The following is a 24235-nucleotide window of genomic DNA, read 5'->3' as shown; positions in this document are numbered from 1 at the left end:
CCGGTACCTAAAAAAATATAGTCAGGCAAATGTTACCTTTCTTAATTTAGGTAGGATATGGAGGAATAGTACAAATGTATAATGATAGGTGCCGAGGATCAGCATAAATTTATATTAACACATCAACGGTAGGTGGTCGAGGAATAGTACAAATTTATATTTATGCAACATGTTCTCCGTTGTTCCACTTAACTACCTATGCATAATGATAGCTAATAACTAATAAGAGCCACATCAGTTTTATTTTTGGGGGGGACAAATGTATAGCCGAGAACTTTGGTATAGTGACCATATTGGTCCTTAATCTAAATAAATCGGTGAAATTACAGTAAGGAAGGGGCGCATTCAATAGGCAGTTGTATGGTTCTCTGGCATGGATGGTTGTACTTGTAAAGTGGAGAATGTACCATGCGAAACATTTCTGTGTTTTGTATAAGGCACACAATAGCTACAACCAGTCATCCACTTACAGTTAAAAAATATACTACATGCACACTGTAAAAAATGAAATTGGCTCCACTCGTGACAATTTCCTGTATCCACATGAAAACAATAGATGATATACAGATACAACAAAAGAAAGAAAAGCTAGCTCACCAAACGGTCAAATTCCAAGATAAAACATTGCTTCACATCTTCTTTAGTTGGTTTGCAGCCACATCTATCCCTCCTTGAGGTTAGGTTTGAGAATTTTTTGTAGGTGTAATGCAGAATTGCAGCCTCCTCCAGTTTGATTTCACAGTACTAAGTACATCAACGCGCTCATCTCGTGCTCCTGGGTGACCAGTGTCAGCTATCAATAAATAGGCAGAGCACAATATCTCATATGAATGAGAGTGAATTATCGATAACCAAACAAAAATTCTCGGCTAGATGTCAAAGAATTGCACTGATCAACTCATTTCAGTATATTATCAATGGCACGCTTCATTCCAAAACTATTGTATGAAGTTTATAGTCACGTATTAGATGATGAATTGCGGTTGTCATCTACCTGCTCTTGGACTATTGTACGAAGCATTTTGTGTACATCTGTAGCCATTCCCTTGGCATCACCGCAAACATATAAGTAACCACCATTTGAGATGACGTTCCAAATTTTTGTGGCCTGGTAACAAAAAGAAGTAAATCTAGTTGAGCACATCTTCTAGTGGACATTGAATACTCGAAACACTTGAAAAGTGACAGTATATTAAGGAAGGGTGTATGTTGTATCTGACCTTTTCCACCATCTTATGCTGCACATATTCTTTTGTTGGCCCTTCCCGAGAGAATGCAACAATTAGCTCAGAAAGCGCCCCCTCCTCAAGGAAAGTTTGCAACTCATCTTCATATATGTAGTCCTAAAGGGTGGTAATTCAGAACAAATTCCATCAATTTTTGCTAATAAACACAACAATAACACAATCAAATGTGCCCATAACCAGCGACCCTTACCATATTACGGTTCCTGCATCCAAAGAAAAGGATTGAAGTGCCCAATTCTGCCCCAGATTGTTTCAATGCTAACCTTTCCTGCCAGGAGGGAGGGAGTGCAGGAATAAGTTAAACTACTCTCAAGCAGCCTTGCAAATACAGACCCACTGGATTCTTGGAAAACAAACCTGCAAGAAGCCTCTAAAAGGAGCCAGCCCTGTCCCAGGACCAATCATGATAATAGGAGTGGACGGATCATCAGGTAACTTGAAATTTGACTGCCTCACAAAGATGGGAGCCCAACTGCATTCTTCGCTATATTCCAGAAGAATTGTATTATGTCAAGCATATGATCAAATCAAAGAATAACAAATCAGACTATTAGGAACTTCGTTATTGCTGGAAATTCAGGAGCTCAATGACCAAAAAGGAATTTTTACAAGAGCCTACCTTCATCCATGTTGAACAAACTCCTTGGTGGATCCTTCCTGTTGGTGAAGGCCCATAAACTAATGCACATGTTACATGAATTCTAGTGGGAGCCATCCTACTGAGACATAAGTTGTCAAGAGGCCTCTCCAGATTACTAATTTTTATGTTCACAAATATAGCCATTCCTAATAGAAAACGGAAAATCCATTAGCACTAATTGAAGCAACTAACGCAAACATACTATGTTAGATAAGGTATTACCAGCTGTCACTGACCCTCCTGGCGAATTCACATACATAATGATATCCTACTGGAAAGTTAACAAGAATCAAGCACGAGATGGAAGAAAGAAACCATGTTTTGAATATATATCAGAAATGTAGTCGAGTCCCTAGCTAGATAAAATGTCTACATTGGCTAAACCTACAAGTTCAGTAGTTACAATTGTATAACCCATCCAATCACATCTAGTTCAAAGTAATAGATTACCTCCATCCAATCACATCTAGTACCCTTGCGCTGATTAATCCAACCACATAACAGTTAGTAAAGTTATGTTTCCATATCAGAAGGTTTCAACTTATAAGGTGAAATAGAAAAGCCTAGCAAAATCCATATAAACAAAGAAGCAAAATCCTAACTGTTCCTTGTGTAGTACCCTTGCGCTGATTAATCCAACCACAGAATCAACTTATCCTCATCCATTTTGCTAAATTTTAACTGGAAGAAGACAAATTGAATCAATGGAACGAGTATAAACCCTCTGGGGCTCTTACCTGTGAAGAGCCACTGGAATCAGAAAAGCTCACGAGCTCGCTGCACGCCTTCCCTTCGTCGAAAATCAGTTTTTGTCGATGTAATCTTTCTGGATCAGAACAATTAGTAAAGTTATGTTTCCATAGCAGAAGGTTTCAACTTATAAGGTGAAATAGAAAAAACCTAGCAAAAGCCCAGATGTTTTCTTGCAGTTTTTGAAAAATATAGTTAGCAAAGTTCGACCATGGCTGGCTGGTAATGGTTATGCATGCTCAAGAACTGAGAGGATTTCTGCAGCATTATAAATAAAAGAATACATTATGTAGAGAACATATCAGGTAATCTTGAATGTATTTCAACAACATTATAAAAGAACACAATATGAACGCAAAGCAGATTTGAGCAGCTACAATTTTTCAGTTAGCAATAGGAACTAAGTAATTGTATTAGCAGCAACAAGGTTCGACCATGGCTGGCTGGTCATGGTTATGCATGCTTAAGAACTGAGAGGATTTCTGCAACATTATAAATAAAAAAACACATTATGCAGAGAATAGATCACATACTTTTGAGTGTATTTCAACAGCATTATAAAAGAACACAATATGAACGCAAAGCAGATTTGAGCAGCTACAAGTTTTCAGTTAGCAATAGGAACTAAGTAATTGTATTAGCAGCAACAAGGTTTGACCATGGCTGGCTGGTCATGGTTATGCATGCTCAAGAACTGAGAGGATTTCTGCAACATTATAAATAAAAAACACATTATGCAGAGAATAGATCACATACTTTTTAGTGTATTTCAATAGCATTATAAAAGAACACAATATGAACGCAAAGCAGATTTGAGAAGCTACAATTTTTCAGTTAGCAATAGGAACTAAGTAATTGTATTAGCAGCAGCACGGTTCGACCATGGCTGGCTGGTCATGGTTATGCATGCTCAAGAACTGAGAGGATTTCTGCAACATTATAAATAAATAACACATTATGCAGAGAACAGATCACATACTTTTGAGTGTATTTCTACAGCATTATAAAAGAACACAATATGACCGCAAAGTAGATTTGAGCAGCTATAATTTTTCAGTTAGGAACAGGAACTAACTAATTGTATCAACAACAAGGTTCGACTATGGCTGTGTGGTCATGGTTATGTATGCTCAAGAAATGAGAGGATCTCCCCACCATTATAAATAAAAGAACACAATATACAAAGAACGGATCACATACTTTTGAGTGTATTTCTGCAGCATTATAAAAGAACACAATATGACCGCAAATTAGATTTGAGCGGCTACAATTTTTCAGTTAGGAACAGGAACTAACTAATTGTATCAACAACAAGGTTCAACCATGGCTGTGTGGTCATGGTTATGCATGCTCAAGAAATGAGAGGATTTCCCTACCATTATAATACCCGAACATATTATGCAGAGAACAGATCAGGAACTTTTTAGTGTATTTCTACAGCATTATAAAAGAACACAATATGAATGCAACTTGTCTTTCAGAGAACGTTGGATAGGTGGGCACATTAAAGATTACATTAACTTCCAAAACAATGGAAGCGCAGGAAGATCAATTCATCATTGCACTTTCCATGGTCAGATCGGTTGGATACTTTATGAAATCCTACAACAACTTGTGGGCAGCAACAACACAGGAACAGGAGATGTACGGCAAAGCTGTACTTTTTAGACTACTGCTCCCAGTGACAGCCGGTAGGAGGCGATTCTTCTACAGGAGCATTATAAAAGAACACAATATAAATGCAAAGCAGATTTGAGCAGCTACAATTTTGCAGATAGCAACAGGAACTAACTAATTGTATCAACAACAAGGTTCGACCATTGCACAAGAACTGCTACAACACAAGAGAAATGGTAAACATAAGGCAAACTCACCTGGATGAGGGTGGGCGCAGGAAATAGACAGGAAATTGGAAATTTAACAAGCTATGCCACATTTCCAGCATTAGAAATAGACAATGCTATAGGCTTAAGTTCACAGGCCTAGCAAAACTAAAGTGGTTACATATTTAAAAAAATTCCATGCCAAAGCCTCTAAGTCCACAATCATTGTTTGACGCCAAGAAGTGCAAAGAACTACTACAAAATAAATGGGAAAGAAACATCATTACGTTGAGATTCATGCATTGCAATTTTTCACCATAAAAAACAGTTAATAAAATGATTCAGCACAGTTATGCCCTGTAGGAACAATACAAACAGTTAATAAAACGATGTAAGTTCTCCATTACAGATGACAAAATAAGGCAATATCTGATTTGGAATCTTCATCATATATAAGTCTATATGTGATAGCTAAAAATAGCAGGAAAGCTCAGCTTTGAGCCATTTAGGTTCATCCCACCTTGAAGTTCTGTTTGTATTGATTGGTAGCATGACATATAAGAACCAAGGTAATCTGATATTGTAAGACTATAATCATCTTGAATACCAATGTTTACAAGTCGGGCGACCAGCTGGTCGAGTGAGAGGGGCGACCAGGCGACTAATCGCGATTAGGGCGACGATTAGTCGACCTAATCGGTCCTGGTCAACCTCTGGGCGTCCGTTAGTCGTCCTATAGATTTAAGGACATATGTATATGTATATAACTATATAAACATTGTATTTCTGCAATAATATAGGCATAATTAGTAGCAGACTAGCAGTAATTCAGTAAAAGTGTAAAACAGAATCCATCCAAAGTCCGAAGTCCAAACTGAAAGTATTATTGGCATAATTACTTGCAGTAATTCAGTAAAAAGTACAGCAGGAATCTGCTGGCTGCTACCTAGAGCAGATCAGCATCCAAACAAATCGCGCTAGAGCATCCAAACTGCATTACCTGCTGGCTGGAGCACTTGGAGGCTGGAGCAGAGACGTCGGCAGAAACTAGAGAGGACAGAGGAGAGGAGTAGGGTTTCTGGCGGCTGGGAGGGGTCCTGGTGGCTGGGAGGGTTTTTGGAGGGGCGGGCTACTGTAGATGGGCCAAAAACCAGAGTGAAGCCCAGCTACAACGCCAAAAACGACCAGGAAGTGTTTGACCAGACGACTAATCGCCCAGGTCGACGACTAGTCGGACGACTAGGACGACTAGAAACCCTAATCGCGTCGTCCTCCTAATCGCCCTCTTCCAGGCGACCAGCCCGACTAATCGCGACTAATCGCGATTAGTCGGACGACTTGTAAACACTGCTGAATACCATGTAGAGCATCGGTGTTTGCCCGAGGGTTCATCAAGCCATCCATGCTAGAATATATCATTTCACCTCTGATTGACAACAGATTGTATTAGTACACAGAAATGAATCAATTTTAACATATGTTGCCAGATGCCTCAGGGGATAAAAAATCATGTCTAGTAAATAATGACAGTTAATAAATGCACAGGCTAACGAGGGCAAATATGGGGCTGAGCAGCAGTTTAGCATGGACCTGAGCAGACTAACAAATGCACAGACTAACATGGGCCTGAGCAGCAGTTTCAAGGACAACGCGAAATATATTCTCTAGGGATTCATGATGTTCAATGTTTTGACGAGCTTCATGGAGATCAATCTGGCCATGGAATACAAAAATGTGAGCTACGAGCAATAGAACAGACTTGATAGACCTAACTCAAATTCACACAGGAAGAATTAAAGAAGCATATAATAATTGCCATGAACCAATAATAATTAGATTAGATTGAAAGACACCAATCCATCCTCAACACTACTATGATATATTTTCTATAATAAAATGCATGCTAGCCAGAAATTTGTAATAAGTCTAATCAATGTTCTTAAGGATAAAAATTAATTGCCACTATAGCCCAAAGCCCCAAATTAATTCGATTTGGGGCTTTGGGCTATAGTCCCTGCTTACATTTTGAAGAGATTTGATTATACCTTAAACACCATTGGCGAGTTCACCCTTGCAGCCTTAATATAGTAGTATAGCTCCTCCGACGTTCTCTGAAGAATAAAAAAATGTTTATTGAAAATAATTGAACTAAGATACTATAGATAATAAATTACTAAATCACTATCAATAGCATTACATTTGCCTTACTTTCCTTTACAGCTAGAAGCATTTCTGTTTCCTTCTTTAACATGTCAAGAAGATCAAAAGCATGCATATAAAAATAAAAATATATACATTAATGCATCAAATGTTATTATGAATGCAAGTATTATGATTTTTGAAATAGAAAGAAACTCAGCAATCAGTGTTATATAATGGGCAGGAGGGTGGGAAGCGAGGATGGGGCTCGACGACGCGGTCTCGGGGGTGGTGTCAAGGAAGGTCCGGTGTGCGATGGGCTCTGCTACATGTTTCCATCCTTAGGATGATTCCAACCATTCCCCCTATCATCTCCCCCTATTCGTACTTTCTATTCATTTTTTAATATCCCCCTCTTTCATTCATCACCCTATTTCTCCTCTTCTCCAACCATTCTCCCTTTACTTCACCCTATACCAACCACCATACATATAATGCATATTTAAACTCCACTTAAAAATTTTCTATGAATTTCGCAAGCTGGATATCTTTACATGTAGCTACTAATCATGCATTTTACCACCAAGTAATTCAAAGATACTAAAAAATTCACAAATAAATAGGTTCATTGTAACACCCGGATTTTAGGGGTCCAAAACCCGGGCGCGAACATAATCACCAGGTGTGCTGGGACCAAATCTCACACATATGATGATACATGGCACAGGATCGAATGTCACATCTTTACTATATAATCAGAGTTTTGTACAAAATAAATAAATAATTACATTATATGGAGACAACGGTCCAGCAACCCAAAGTTGACTGGGAGACGACGACCTAGACCTCTCACGAACTCGTCACAGCATCCTCCAAGCGCCTCATCCTGTGGTACCTGCTCTTGACCTGTGGGGGGGTGTGAGACAGCAAGAGTGAGCTCACATACGTTCATCGCTCAACAAGTTGTGGGGAATAATGTGCATGAACTCGCCAAAGGTGGGAGCTCACGTGAAGTGTAAGGCTTACCAAAGAGGATGGTTAGAGCTGAGCATTGCTTTTAAAGTTGGTCAAAATTTTATTAGCAGTTACTAAGTATAAGTAAATACCAACCCAATTAAGTAGTAGAACAAAAGTAACATCATCACCTGCGATGCAATGCATATGACAAATTGAATTTAGTTCCATAAATTAATCATCAGAGAGTCCTGAGCTGCTCATGACCGTGAGCTCGGCTAGTATACCAGTTTTACACTCTGCAGAGGTGGTACCCTTTACCCACAAGTCATGTTACCCATCTGCCAAGGGATCGCGACTTCCCATACACCTCTACCGAGGAGGCGAGGCAGGGTAACACTACGAGGCCTTTACAAAGTTCCACTAGCTTCAGAAAACCCGCTACAGTTTATAGGAAGCTCCAATGCAGGAATCCCTTGCAGGACTGCCATCGCAGCAAAATCCTCCCGAGGGCCTCCCTACACTGACCACTCCCCTACTGCCCTTGCCCCTTTCGGGTAAGGTAGTCCTCCACTAGCTTTCCTAATTAGTCAGCCAAGGGCGTCCCATTAAACCCTTGTGGTGGCACGTGGTTCTCAAGTTAAGCTCTATGTTCCAATTAACATTAATGATCTTGACATGAACAGTAAATATCAACGGATAACAAAAGTATAATCATGAATAATGTATCTTCATACCCAAAACCACATAAAGCACTAGCAAGTACTACCCAAAAAGTTAAGTGGTAAACAAGGTATAAAGATAGACAAACTAGGGTAACCTATTGGGTCCCATCAAAATTAACCTATGCAGATCATTATGATTAATTAGAACATGAGTGGGTAAAAAGAAGTGATCAAGGGCACAACTTGCCTGGGACTTGAGATTCCAGGTACCAGGATGATCTTCAGATGACACGTGTTCTCACCGCTAAACGTAGCAATACAGACATACATGTATAGGCAAAATTAACATCACACCAAACATAAGAATAAACTGCGTAATAATAATCTATGCACCGCTACGATACTAACGCAACTTGAACGGATCAAATCGGAGTTAAAACGGAGGAGATACGAATTTCCTAAGGTTTTATGTATTTGATATAAGATTAATCGAGATATACATTTTAATATGGTTTTCATGTCAAAACAGAGACACTAGATGATAAACAATAATATTATAAAATTATAGAAACTGGAATGAATAAATTTGGACTTCATATGACTTTTCTATGAATTGAACAAGTTATAGGGTTTATTTTCATATTAAAAATCAAATTCTCAATTCATTTAATCAAATTAAAACAGCTCTGGACTAGGCCTCAATAAATAGAAAACGCAGGGGCTACGGAGTAAAACTCCTAAGACACAGCGCACAGTGATCTAGGACGGCGGGTTGATTTCACTAAAGTCCGAGGGTTCTTTAGAAAAATATCCAGGCCGAAGGGGTATCGGATCGCGCTGGCCGCACGATCAGGAATCTAGGGCTACGATTAGATTCATCCTAACAATGAAACGGTACACTCTGGTCGCCCATGGATCGAGGATCGATGGTCTTGATTTAAAGTACTGAGATCTAATCCTGACCCTACGATTGCCATCGGATGGACTCGAACTTACCGACCCAGGGAAAAATCCAGATTCAATCCCAGCCGCTGGAGTTTTGATCAACGACTCACACGTTATTACCCTTTGGTCTAATCTTGGCCGCACAATTGCTGATTAACGACGTAGGCATCATCTTCCACCCAACGTCCACTCGAGGCAGCTAGCCACAGCGGCGCCGTGACCTACGATGGAGACTAGCGCCGGGCATCCCCACGCAGGTTCTAGTAGCACACCCGCACAAGCAAATACTACCCTGCGCATCGCGACTCATCGAACCAGTAGGACACCAAACAGAACAACTCACCGGCGTCGAATTGATGAAGTATTCCGGCCTCGGGCGGATGAGCTTGCTCATCACCGGCTATGGCTTGGGCGGACCGCAACCAGGCGGGCATGCCTACGCAGACGAGGCCCTGTGCGGCGGCCCCATGCGTCTCGCTTCCTTTCTCCCCGATCGGCACAGACACGGTGATCTTCGGCTGCAGGGGCCAGCAGAACCACCATCCGTTCTCTCTCTCTCTTTGCTCACGGTTCCGCACAGCGCAAGAGCAGTCTTCGTGGTGGCGATTCTAGCGAAGGTGAGAACGCATCTACTAAATTCCAAGGGAAGAAGTCCCTCCCGACCTTATAGGCACGTCGGGCGAGCAAATCGTGGAGGCCCAGCCGCGGAACTCGCGGAATCTGTTGCAACGATCGACGACGGAGGTCTTCGCGCGGAGTACGGCAGCATCACTGACATGCGGGGTCTCCCGCACAGTTGCAGCGGTGATGGCTGGCCAGCGTGACCCACACGGCAGAGGAACACGGGAGCGGCCAGCGAGAAACCTGCAGGAGGGAGGCGTGGGCCGCGAGCGCCATTCGGCCCAGGAAGCGCAGGTTTGACCTTTTCTTCTTTTCATTTTATTTTCTATTTCCTTTTCCCAAATCCAAAGGTTCAAGCTAAATTCAAATGTTTTGAATTCCAGATTTCCAATATCCAACATAATCCTAATGTGATTATAAATACTACTATTTGCAATAATTTTTATTTATTTTCCTTCCTATTATTCAATTGTGGGAGGAATAATTTACTTATTTTTAAATCTTTTTTTTAAAATTCTTGAATTTCTCTTAGATCCTAAATTCCACTTTGGAGTTTAATATATTTCTTTTCACATTATATTTATATACACACACAATAAAATCCCAATATGATGCATATTCCATTTTTTTGTATCTTTTGTTTTTTTAATTAATCGTTCCCAATTATAGGCATGCTCTTGTTATGATGAATATATGACACTCCAAATAAGAAGGTTAACTATACCTTCCATTTATACATTTTTGGGTATTACATTCATACAACTTGCCAGTTAGAGATTACACATTGGATTTGACTATGTAGATCGGGGTACTGTAGGATAAATCAGGATACTATCAATCCAAAATCAGAGGGGTTTTCGTTACACTTCATATTGAACTCGGCGTGGACATTTGTTTAGCACATGGAAGCAATAATCGAGAGTTTTACCGGCGAGGTCGGAAGTGCTTCTTTCGGATCGACGAGTTAGAGAATGGAGAACAAGCCCAACATGCTTTGTCCTCTTCCAGCTTTACAATGAACATATGTAGTACCACCTTGTGATGCATTCCCTGAAAAGGCAGCTATATGTTGAATGTACCAATTCGAGAGCATGTATTCAGAATTTCAAAGGGCATCCACTCAAAATGCCCCTGATCTGCAAGGCATACAAATTGAAATAGTTAGCTTGTTTAAATACCTAGCACATTTTGCTACAATAAATTATAGCAAAGTGCGGTAGACACAACTTTTAAGGTGAAAAAACCAGACACCACAATGGCACAATCAAAATGTGATTGGCTAGAAAATGTGTCTATCACAGATGAATTAGGTGCTCCGAAACTGTGGCATCGCCCAAATTATTGGTGTGAAATGATATGGCAAGAGAAAAATATTGCCCAAGAAGTCATATCTTACCTAAAATATTTTTCATACAGACATCTTAATATTTTTCTAGATAACCACTCAAATCATCAGAATTTGTTGAGCTATGCAAACCCCTCTAGCAGTACATCTTGTAAATATCTGCCAACCTCTCCATGGTATAGCACTTCATAGCCTGCTGCAATTTTTTAACAAGAATACACATCAGTCATTTACTATTTAACCATTACTTGGGCTAAACAGAAACATCTTATCTTATCATTGTGCATGACACCACATTTATATATAATGTCAATATTCTTAAAGGTACTGGCAGTTTGTATTTTCACTATATTATTCTTCCCACCTTACATGCATCACAGTTATTCACCAAATTAATTAAGGACCATCACAACATTATTCTCTAAATTAAGGAACATCACTATGTCGTTAAGAAATTCAGCAATATATTATTGTTGGCATAATTACGGAAAATGAAAAAAAATTGCCTTCACTGTGACGGTTATGATCAAAGTGCAAGCCTAGAATGACATGACATTTGGCATGGACAATGCTAAGGTGGATCTCCTCCAACTCGGTGATCACCCTCATGACCACAGCCTTGCCATCCACGCAATGGATCCTCACCATCATGTTCTTGGTCGAGAACCGGGCTTCTATCTCCAGCAGCGGATTCCTCGATGGCGATGTCCCCGACGAATCCCATGATGGGGAACCAGCATCCTCACCGAGCCCTACGATGCACGGCTTCTTGACAAGCACCTAGGATTTGATGCCCTGGTCATTACCATTGCCACCGTCTTCAAGCACCTTGAGCTTTTCTTGGAGCTCCTTCACGAATTAATTTTATTTTCGTCAGGAACAGAGAACAAAATAACAGATGATGTAGGTCGCAGGGGATAGTGATAAAGTTGGTTGGATCAGCACCTTCTTGAGGTCGGGGATGACAGTGGAGAGCTCGATGAAGTGCTGGTTGATCTTCTCCCGCCGCTTGTTTAATGCTTCCATATATAGCTATGATCAAGCATAAATATATATATATATCATTGTGTTGTTTTTCATATAAAGCAAATCAAACATAAAAAAGATAAACATAATCACAATATTACCTCGTACAAGGTAATACATGGTAATTGACATCTAGATGGACGGTCCATAGTTATTTATGGATCCTGTAGCAAAGCAAAGCCTGAACCGTGATTCAACAAAAACACACACACACAAGGAATGGAGGAATTCCGATTCCCCAGCTGAAATAACAGGGCAAAATCCGACAAGTTTTAGAGAACTCACCCATAGCCGATCGGCGGCGGCTGGTGAGCGTGCGAACTAAAAATTTTATATGCGTTCAATTCTACTTTTTGTACGCATTTGAATTGAAAAAAAAATTACATGAACACGGTAAGTTGTACCATTGGCGCTTGGAGCTCAACTTTGAGCAGGTCGCAGTCGTAGCCTAGGACTGATGATTCACCCAAATCTGTTTGCAAACCACTGCATGTTTTGTTTACCTGCGAGTGCGACCACGGGCGGCTCATGAAGCCGGTCGTTTTGCGGCCTCACAAAGCAACTGCAGCTGATCACCAGCTCTGCCGCGGGATTCAGACACCTCTGAATTATGCTCCCAAACCTGATCAAGTTCGCTTGGCTGGCCTCATGTTCAGTTGGATTTGCATCGACCGTTGATCACCATTAGGTCTTTATTCTCGTCGTTGCCACGTTCGTTGAGTTCTGTATCAGGAGTGTTCTTTGTGTTCGACTGTCATCAGTTCGTCATGGAAGTTGGTTAGCCACTCGTTGGTGGTGGTGGTGGTGGTGGCGCAACATGGTGGCCCTCCCGCGACGAAGGGGTGGCCTAGAAGTTCGTCCACCGTGGCTCTCCTCCTCCAGTCTTTCTCTAGGCATCGCCGCACCCTCCTCTTTCCTCTCCCATAAACCCTAAACCGCCCTATTCCCCACTCGATTTCGCCATGGAAGGCGATGAGGCCTCGGCGCCGCCTCCTCCGCCGTGGATGCAGAACAAGTCGGTCGTGGCCATCAAGGCCTCGTCGGGCCCGCTTTCCGCCGCAGCCTCCCGCCTCTCCGCCTGCTCCCGTGCGCTCCCCTCGTCCCGCGACTTCCACTTCTACAACAACTTCCCGGCATTCAAATCCCCAGTCGGCGCTGCAGCCGCCAAGGCCGACGCGTCCCTCGGCGTGATCGGCGGGGCTTCGATTCTCCCGACGCGGCAGCAGCTGTTCCCCATGGGCCGCGACCTCGACGACGCGCACGACTGGCTCGTCGCCCTCAACGACGACCTGCTCGAGCGGTTCGGCGCCTTCACGGACGAGTTCAAGGCCCTACGACAGAAGGAGGAGACTTTCTGGCGGAGGGCGGCGCCGCAGGCTGGGGACGGGTTCCAAGTGGATTGCGAGCGTGCGGCTGGTGGCGAACGGGTGCAGGTCTGCGTCGAGGGACGGCGATGCATGGATGGTTTCGGGGCGCAATGGCTTCGGGGCTGGTGGGCAGGATCGGAGAGTGGGAATTTTGTGTGGGATCGGACGGCTTAGATCAGAGAAGGATAGAACGGGCGGCTGAGATCGTCCAACGGCAGAACGCAAGGAGGCAGGCTACCCTTGCATTCTTAATAAGTAGTATAGATTTGATGCCCTGGTCATTACCATTGCCACCGTCTTCAAGCACCTTGAGCTTTTCTTGGAGCTCCTTCACGAATTAATTTTATTTTCGTCAGGAACAGAGAACAAAATAACAGATGATGTAGGTCGCAGGGGATAGTGATAAAGTTGGTTGGATCAGCACCTTCTTGAGGTCGGGGATGACAGTGGAGAGCTCGATGAAGTGCTGGTTGATCTTCTCCCGCCGCTTGTTTAATGCTTCCATATATAGCTATGATCAAGCATAAATATATATATATATATATATCATTGTGTTGTTTTTCATATAAAGCAAATCAAACATAAAAAAGATAAACATAATCACAATATTACCTCGTACAAGGTAATACATGGTAATTGACATCTAGATGGACGGTCCATAGTTATTTATGGATCCTGTAGCAAAGCAAAGCCTGAACCGTGATTCAACAAAAACACACACACACACAAGGAATGGAGGAATTCCGATTCCCCAGCTGAAATAACAGGGCAAAATCCGACAAGTTTTAGAGAACTCACCCATAGTCGATCGGCGGCGGCTGGTGAGCGTGCGAACTAAAAATTTTATATGCGTTCAATTCTACTTTTTGTACGCATTTGAATTGAAAAAAAAATTACATGAACACGGTAAGTTGTACCATTGGACGCTTGGAGCTCAACTTTGAGCAGGTCGCAGTCGTAGCCTAGGACTGATGATTCACCCAAATCTGTTTGCAAACCACTACATGTTTTGTTTACCTGCGAGTGCGACCACGGGCGGCTCATGAAGCCGGTCGTTTTGCGGCCTCACAAAGCAACTGCAGCTGATCACCAGCTCTGCCGCGGGATTCAGACACCTCTGAATTATGCTCCCAAACCTGATCAAGTTCGCTTGGCTGGCCTCATGTTCAGTTGGATTTGCATCGACCGTTGATCACCATTAGGTCTTTATTCTCGTCGTTGCCACGTTCGTTGAGTTCTGTATCAGGAGTGTTCTTTGTGTTCGACTGTCATCAGTTCGTCATGGAAGTTGGTTAGCCACTCGTTGGTGGTGGTGGTGGTGGCGCAACATGGTGGCCCTCCCGCGACGAAGGGGTGGCCTAGAAGTTCGTCCACCGTAGCTCTCCTCCTCCAGTCTTTCTCTAGGCACCGCCGCACCCTCCTCTTTCCTCTCCCATAAACCCTAAACCGCCCTATTCCCCACTCGATTTCGCCATGGAAGGCGATGAGGCCTCGGCGCCGCCTCCTCCGCCGACCGCCGTGGATGCAGAACAAGTCGGTCGTGGCCATCAAGGCCTCGTCGGGCCCGCTTTCCGCCGCAGCCTCCCGCCTCTCCGCCTGCTCCCGTGCGCTCCCCTCGTCCCGCGACTTCCACTTCTACAACAACTTCCCGGCATTCAAATCCCCAGTCGGCGCTGCAGCCGCCAAGGCCGACGCGTCCCTCGGCGTGATCGGCGGGGCTTCGATTCTCCCGACGCGGCAGCAGCTGTTCCCCATGGGCCGCGACCTCGACGACGCGCACGACTGGCTCGTCGCCCTCAACGACGACCTGCTCGAGCGGTTCGGCGCCTTCACGGACGAGTTCAAGGCCCTACGACAGAAGGAGGAGACTTTCTGGCGGAGGGCGGCGCCGCAAGCTGGGGACGGGTTCGAAGTGGATTGCGAGCGTGCGGCTGGTGGCGAACGCGTGCAGGTCTGCGTCGAGGGACGACGATGCATGGATGGTTTCGGGGCGCAATGGCTTCGGGGCTGGTGGGCAGGATCGGAGAGTGGGAATTTTGTGTGGGATCGGACGGCTTAGATCAGAGAAGGATAGAACGGGCGGCTGAGATCGTCCAACGGCAGAACGCAAGGAGGCAGGCTACCCTTGCATTCTTAATAAGTAGTATAGATTTTTAAGGCAATCGGGGTATTTTCTCGATATTTTCTTGGCATTTTCTCTACATGAACCCTTAATAACTTTTGTTGTAGAGTTGATATAGAGTGTTTTGGGAAGTTGCATAACTTGTTTGAATTTCTAAATTTTCTTTTACTTAATCGAGCAGTCTCAAGCAAGCGTAGGATTTATAATTTCGTACGAATATTTGCTTCAAGCCTTGAGAAATCTTTGGAATACACTTGATAGATGGATATGAATGATGATATAGAGATAACAAGTCAATTTGCATAATAATTAATTAGAGGTTGACACAAAGAGATTCTGCGAGATAATGCGGATTCGGATTAAGTATTTGGACGTAGACCGACTATCGAGAAAGCAGATTCGGACACCGATTGGATAACATAACAATTATCGAGAGTCCGAATAAATGAGTCTGGATGGTAGTTGCGAGACGAGATTGACTTTCGAATTTGTGTTTGCTTCAAGAAACAAAAAGTTTTAACAGGCTCCAAATTTGGCTGTTCTTGAGATCGAATAATTCCAAACATGGTGAAACTTTCATGAATAACTTGATAAATGGAGATAAATTTGATAAAGAGATAGAAATTTTTATTGAGTATATGAGATTAGGATAAATCTCCCGACATAACACGAAATAGACACCTGGGGTGTCACAATTATCACCCAGGCAAAGCAAATGTGGTTGCAGATGCTCTTAGCCGGAGGAGTCAAGTCAATATGTTGGCAGCTCACCCAATGCCGTTTGAGCTAGCGAAGGAGTTCGACAGATCGAGTCTCGGATTTCTGAACAACACTCAAGGAGTGACGATTGAGTTGGAACCCACTCTAGAGAAAGACATCAGGAAAGGTCAGAAGGATGATGAGAAGATCAACGAGATCAGGCAGCTGATCATAGATGGAAAGGGCAAGGATTTTCGTGAAGATGCAGAAGGAGTGGTATGGTTCAAGGACAGACTGTGTGTTCCCGACATCAAATCGATCCGGGAACTGATTCTCAAGGAAGCTCATGAGATAGCATAATCTATACATCTTGGTAGTGAGAAAATGTACCAAGACATAAAGAAAAGATTCTGGTGGTACGGAATAAAAAGAGAGATAGCAGAGTATGTGGCTGTATGTGACAGTTGTCAGAGGATTAAAGCAGAACATCAGAGACCTGCAGGTTTGTTGCAACCGTTGCAGATTCCTCATTGGAAGTGGGATGAGATCAGAATGGACTTTATAGTCGGTTTGCCCCGCACTCGTACTGGTTATGACTCCATTTGGGTAGTAGTGGACCGTTTGACAAAGGTGGCCCATTTCATACTAGTCAAGACCACCTACAACAATGCGGTGTTAGCCGAACTATACATGGCTCGAATTGTGTGCTTGCATGGTGTTGGGGGCCTTCGTCCTCCAAAGGTCCTCAAAAACGTGATTTAACAATATCTTCCAAGTGTGACATATGAACAGGTACCTTCGAACTCAAGCTAAAAGCATGTACGATGTAAAAGGCATGATCGTGACGAAGGTTGGAGTTGCTCCGAAGCTACGCAAGGGAGCTTCGGCTAAATGGCGGAAAAAGGAACTGACTTAAAGGGGAAAAGGCTATCTAGTCCTCATAGAATTGTATATAAGTCAATAATAAATGTAAAGGGCATGTATGTAATTTCTCACAGGCTACGTCCTGTGCCTATAAATAGATGAACAGTACCCTCGTACTGTTCACGCTGACTTGTACTTGCTTTTGTGTCACACTTGTACTTTTTGCCTTCTATCAAGTCGAAGGTACATTTGTAATTCAATATTGTCTCTGTCTTTTTAGAATAATATAATAATAATGAATTAATAATGTTATGTGATTACTTATCTTGCCTCTTATATTTCATATGCTTCTTCTTTTATTAACATATATCGCGTTGATGAAGGTAGGTCCTTCATAACCTTCGTCTGAAGATCATTATATCCTAAGGGAAATAATGCTTCGAAGGACGAAGGACATTAACATTTAACATTTTGTGTTGCCTTGTTCTTAACTCATAGCATTTGAGAACAAGTCCCCAACATTGGCGCCCACCTCCGGTGAACCCTTTCGACCACCTTCGGCAAGTACCGACCCTCGTCATGCCGTCGAAGAAAGCTTCAGCACCAGGGGCTGCTGCATTGCAGCCGCTGGACCCAAACCAGGAGACTCTCTCTCTTCGAGAGGCCCGAAGCCAGAAGAGGAAAGCCACCAGTCCAACACTCCAGGAGGAGGAGTTGGACCAAGAGATCAGGGATATGGAGATCATCCATCAGCAAGTACAAAGAAGAAGGAGAAGATGGCACGACTGGCTGATCTTCAAAGGAAGATCGATGAAGCTACTGAAGAAGTGCGTCATCTTGCTCAAGATGAACAAAACCAAAGGCCCCAGCACAGGGAGCTTCATCAGGAAGGCCTATTCAATGAAGATGGATGGTATGATGATTTTAATCATGACGCCTTTACTTTTGATGATGCTTCTCCCTTGGCAGCAGAACTGCAGGCTACCCCATGGCCCCCGTCATACAAGCCACCTCAGCTTCCCATGTATGATGGGCATTCAGATCCAAAGCAGTTTCTGATGAGGTACGAAGCAACTATATCTTCGTATGGAGGCAATACTGTAGTTATGGCGAAGTCCTTCGTCATGGCAGTCCGGAATGTAGCCCAAACATGGTATTCTTGTCTTCGGCCAGGGACTATCACGTTGTGGCAGAAGCTTAAGGACATGTTGGTTACCAGCTTCTAAGGCTTTCAAACAAAGCCGGTCACAGCTCAGGCTCTGTTCCAATGCACGCAAGACCACGAAGAGTACCTTCAGGCATATGTACGAAGGTTCTTGCGATTGAGGGCACAAGCGCCTACGGTGCCCAATGAGATTGTCATTGAGGCCATGATCAAGGGTCTTCGCCCAGGACCTACCGCCCAATATTTCGCCAGGAAGCCCCCACAAACTCTAGAGAAGCTACTTCAAAAGATGGATGAGTACATCCGGGCTGACAATGACTTCCGCCAAAGAAGGGAGGAAGCTTACAGATTCTCTGAGATGACCAGGGGCTTCGGAGGAAGAATCCACCCGAGGCATGTCAGGTCAATTCATAACTCCACTCAGAGTGATGACAAAGGAAGTCAGCTGCAGAGGCCACAGTATACCTCACAATCTTTGGGGCAGCAACAAAGCTCTTTCCGGCCGCCAGCTCCAAGAGGCAGAGGCGCCAGGGGCTTCGGAAGAAGATATGGAAATCAGCCCAGGAAGATCTACTGCTTATTTTGTGGTGAAGACAAGGGCCATACTACAAGAATGTGCCAAATCACCATCCAAAAGCAGAAGGAGATCGCAGAAGCCGAAGCTCGATAGAATCAATCGAAGCAGGTCTTGCACACTGCTTCGTGCCACTCACCCTACATACCAGAATATGTGGGTAATCATTTTGCAGCTTCTGTTGCTTCGGCTAGCCAGCCACAGGCTTCTTGGCCACAGCTTCCACCTCCGCCACCACAACAACCTACCTATTCACGAGGTCAGCAGTCAGAAGGGCGCCAACACACCCAACAGCAGCGAGATTTCAGGGAGGAATCCGAAGCTCGCACAGTCAACAGTACTGTGCCGGAGTCAAAGCACATCTATTGAGAGATATCCTACTTTCTGAAACACTTTTTTATTCTATGCCAGTTTGTTTTTTAATAAAGGACAAGTAATGCAAATCTAGTTTTAATTCCTTGTAATAGTTTCGCTTCTATTAAAATGAAATATATCTTCTTCACAGATTTACGAAGCTCGAAAATTGCCGAAGCTCAAAAAGTTGTTCCTAAGGGAGCGTAGCATAAGTCTTGCTGAAGCTACAAAAAAGTCGTTCCCAAGGGAGCGCAGTGTAAGTTTTCTGCTCAAAAGTCGTTCCTAAGGGAATGCAGAGCCAAATACCGCCAAAATATAAAGCGAAGCACGAAAAGTCAATGCGAAAAATACCGCCGAAATAAAAGGCGAAGAAGTTCAAAAGACGTTCCTAAGGGGATGCAGAACTTACACCGAAAAATAAGCGGTGAAGCCAAAAAATAAACGGCAAAGAGACTTCGATCGTTCCTAAGGGAACGAAGAGATGGTGTGTTCCAGTGTGGGCGTGTGGGTGCGTATCTTCGACATTAGCATCATTCACATCATATCGTCACATCATCCCGCATAGCATCACATCATACATCATATTGCATTGATGACACGAATTGAATACGAAGTCGACCTTCGGAGACTGCTTTGTAAAAAATGAAAATGTGCAAAGGCACAAAGTAAGCTGAGAAATACAGCTTCTTCAGCTCTATTACAAAAGAAGGGATCCTTCATTTACCAAGCTGGGAGGTTTTTACGAAGCATGGATATTTTCACGAAGCACGGATTTTCTTCTTTGTGAAGCATGAAAAGAAGGGAAGGTCTTTTTTCGCCGAAGGCTCAAAAACGGTATGTATATAAAGTTTCATACATCGCAAAGAACTGAATTACAAGTAATTTACACATTAAATTCAAAATATACACATCGAATATTACAGTCTTCATATAGCAAAATTACATTGATCGTCTGAAAATGTTTTTACAATATCAATCCTCTTTCAGGACCTTTTCTGCAATCTCATTCAACAACTTGTTAACAACTTCGTCAACAATAGATTCAGCTATATTGATGATTTCAATTGCTTTCTTCGTTTCTGGGTCGACAAGGGGGTTGAACGGCTCCAGTGGAGGAGATAATTCAGCTACGGTAGAAAAAATCAATCAGTTCGAAGTCACGAAAACAAACGACGAAGCTAAAGACCATTAAACGATACCTATCCGTCTCTCGCGTTCTACAGCTTCCTCAGCTCTTCTCGTTGCTTCTCAAGTGTCATGAATATCTTTTTCACTTTTTTCATTATTTCGTGGGCCATTTCTCGGTTGCCATTTGCCCAGATGTCAGTATAAAATTTTCCGCTGATTAAACTTGCTTCGGCTGTGGGATCCTTTGTGTCATCCACGGAGAAGACAACTTCGGCCTGGGCCAGGGTTTTGACATGTTCGCAACCCGCCTTCTCCAAGATGGCTGAAATTCCTCTCGCACCGGAGAATGCGCAGACATCCCCGCGATCACTTAAAATTTCTTCGAAAGCTTCAGCTTCTCCGCTTATCCATTCGATAATGCCTTCAGGGTCGCCTCGTATAAAGTTATCTTCGTTGGAATAGACGCCCACGTTGGCGAAGCTAGCCTTCATTTTCTCCATGCAGCTCAGGGATTTTTCGAAGAATCTTTCTTTGGATGCGCGAAGTTTTGCAACTGTTTTTTCTAAATAATTTCTCCAATATTCGCTGGCCTCTCGGTTAGCTTCTGCGAGAGCACATTTTTCTTTGGCTTCGGCCAGCTGTTTTCGAAGGTCTTCAATCTCAATTTTTTGGGCCTCCGATTGAGCTTTGAAGCTAGACTCATCTTCCTTTACTTTATCCACCAATGAAAGTAGAATCTTGTCTTTTTCCGTAGCTTCGTTTCTCAGCCTGATAACCTCTGATCGAACGTTGTTGAGAGCTATAGTGCAACTCTCATCTTCAGCATTCTTTTGCGCCCTTAGTGTGTTGCTAAGTATTAAGCCCTGCAAGACAGAACAAAGGATTAACATAAGAACAAAAAAACTCCACTCCAGAGTCCATAGGCTTTAAAATTCACAACTTTAGTACCTTTAGACTATTGTATGCAAGACTATCTGCGAGATCATCCTTTGTCATGGCCAGTGTTTACAAGTCGTCTGACTAATCGCGATTAGTCGCGATTAGTCGGGCTGGTCGCCTGGAAGAGGGCGATTAGGAGGACGACGCGATTAGGGTTTCTAGTCGTCCTAGTCGTCCGACTAGTCGTCGACCTGGGCGATTAGTCGTCTGGTCAAACACTTCCTGGTCGTTTTTGGCGTTGCAGCTGGGCTTCACTCTGGTTTTTGGCCCATCTACAGTAGCCCGCCCCTCCAAAAACCCTCCCAGCCACCAGGACCCCTCCCAGCCGCCAGAAACCCTACTCCTCTCCTCTGTCCTCTCTAGTTTCTGCCGACGTCTCTGCTCCAGCCTCCAAGTGCTCCAGCCAGCAGGTAATGCAGTTTGGATGCTCTAGCGTGATTTGTTTGGATGTTGATCTGCTCTAGGTAGCAGCTAGCAGGTTCCTGCTGTACTTTTTACTGAATTACTGCAAGTAATTATGCCAATATTACTTTCAGTTTGGACTTTGGACTTTGGATGGATTCTGTTTTACACTTTTACTGAATTACTGCTACTCTGCTACTAATTATGCCTATATTATTGCAGAAATACAATGTTTATATAGTTATATACATATACATATGTCCTTAAATCTATAGGACGACTAACGGACGCCCAGAGGTCGACCAGGACCGATTAGGTCGACTAATCGTCGCCCTAATCGCGATTAGTCGCCTGGTCGCCCCTCTCACTCGACCAGCTGGTCGCCCGACTTGTAAACATTGGTCATGGCACAAAGGCCAGCTTCGAGCTTCAGAAAACCCATACTTCTAGCCATCTCCCGGCAGACAGATAATTCTTTGTTGTCTGGGAGGCAGTACAGGAAATCATCTTCGTCTGTACCATTAAACACTAAGGCCCCCTTCGGGTACTTCAGTTCTCGGGTATAGTGTTTAGCTTCAAAAATTTCATCTTTGGATAATCTCTTTCCCGAAGCATGTCGAATGATATAATCAAGATCTTCGGAGAGTGCTTCAGGGGCAAGGGATTCGGCCTCTTTGGCCGCACTCTTCTCAAAAGCTATATTAATATCTGGAGATATTTCTTCGGCCTTCTGCTTGGTGGCGGCAAGCTTCGTCTTAGTAGGTACCGTGGGCTTTGCCTCGGCTTCAGCCTGGGTTATTGTAGTCTCCACTTCTATTTGCTTAGTATCAGCTTTGGGTTGCGTTTTGTCAGCTTCGGCAACCTTCCCTGTGGGAGCAGGACTTATGGAGTCGATTGTTTCTAAAATATCTAACACATTCACCATCCTCCTCCTCTTGGGAGTTGTGGCAGAACTCTTTTATGTCTTCAGCGCTGTTGCTTCTGTCGAAGGACTTAAAATCCCTGGCATCTTTGTTACTTCTTCAGTTTTTGACTTTTTAGTCTTATCTTTGTTAACCTCCGTTTCAACTAGCTCAACCGAAGGTGCCTTCGGCACTATAGCCGGCTCTTCAGCCTTCTGTGTGGGAGGAACAAGTTCTCTTGGTTCAGCAGCTGAAGAAGCCTCTCCGCCAAACTCAGTCACCACGGCTGGTTCAATATAGCGCGGCCGGTGGGTAAGAACCTTTAACTTTTTGCCCTTTGGCACAGGCTCATCTGGAGTGGCAGGAGTGGCAGTTTTTCTCTTCTTTCCCTGTCCTCGCAGCGGATAGCGGTAGTCGGGGTAAACAAAGCCAATGGCATCAAAAACTCTGTTCAATCTCTTTTTTCCCCGGCCTCCGAAGGCTGTGGATAGTGCATTATCTTCTGCCTTAGAATATGATCCAAGCAGTTCATCACTTGTAACTTCGTTGCATTTTAGCCAGTCATCGTTTGGTTCATCGAATTTATCCCCATATCTGAATGTGTACTTCAGCCGGGCCAGTTCACCTTCACTAGATTCGGTGATGGTCTCCTTCAGCATTTCCCAGCTCTCTACAAGCGGCCATACTCTGAATGCTATGTGCTCTTGAATTAAATCTCTCGTACCAATAAAGAAGCAGACAATACCAAATGCCTTCTGACATGCTTCGGCGGCTTCGTCAATTTCAACCTTCGGCTTTTGGAGGCCGAAGCGGGACCATATGGGGCGCATAATAACCTCCTTGATGTCCTCTCTTGCTATCAAGTCATTCTTCACATAAAACCATTCTTCCATCCAATTTCCCGGCCATCTCTTCCGAAATGTTGGCACTGGGTGGCTTGCGTTGGGACGGGCGATAAAACCATAACAACCGAAGTTGTTGTGATACTATTCTTTCCTCGTGGCCTTCGTCTCATACAGAAGTTCGTGCATGCTACAGAAGCATTTTGCGCTTGGCTCTATCCCTTGGCCTCTTACTGCCCAGACGAAGACTCCCATCCTCAATATAGCTTCGGGGGTCAATTGATGAAGGAAAATTTGGAACGTTTTCAACACTTCAACTACGAACCTGCTCAGTGGGAACCGAAGCCCAGCTTTGAAGAAGCTTCGGAAAATCACAACTTCGTTCTCCTCAGGCGCAGGAACGTTGTTGTCTCTGCCAGCCCTCACAATAGACATGTCCCGAAAGTACCTTCCCCTCATGTTTTCGAGGTGACTTTGCTTGATGGTCGATTTTCCGAAAATTGCATGACTTGGTCTCCAGGGTCGATCCTCGAAATCTTCGCCTCCACCACTTTCTGCATCATAACTGTCACTGTCACCGGTATCTTCAGACATGCCCTCCAGTATCTCCTTAGTGATCTTTTCTGTATTCGATTTTGCCATTGACTCGATAAATCCAACAATGTAAGGATTCACAGCCTTCTTCTCCTCAAAAAGCTTCTCCTCTTGAGTTAGCTTTGTCT

The 24235-nt window shown here is 43.6% G+C and overlaps 1 protein-coding gene across 1 annotated transcript; it reads right to left on the bottom strand.

Moving 5' to 3' along the window:
- Positions 1-958: 958 nt before the first annotated feature.
- On the bottom strand, positions 959-12155 carry LOC103655563 (NADPH--cytochrome P450 reductase). Its single transcript, XM_008682295.2, has 7 exons — positions 12075-12155; positions 11936-11978; positions 2625-2713; positions 1605-1751; positions 1438-1515; positions 1221-1343; positions 959-1108 (listed from the first exon to the last, which is right to left on the bottom strand). The coding sequence occupies exons 1-7, from the start codon at positions 12153-12155 to the stop codon at positions 959-961; spliced, it is 711 nt and encodes a 236-aa protein (XP_008680517.2).
- Between the last annotated feature and the right edge of the window lie 12080 nt (positions 12156-24235).

The sequence above is a fragment of the Zea mays genome, chromosome 4, assembly GCF_902167145.1.
Source record: "Zea mays cultivar B73 chromosome 4, Zm-B73-REFERENCE-NAM-5.0, whole genome shotgun sequence".
Lineage (NCBI taxonomy): Eukaryota > Viridiplantae > Streptophyta > Magnoliopsida > Poales > Poaceae > Zea > Zea mays.
The sequence above is the reverse complement of the archived record's forward strand: the minus strand, read 5'-3'. Positions and strand labels throughout refer to the sequence as shown.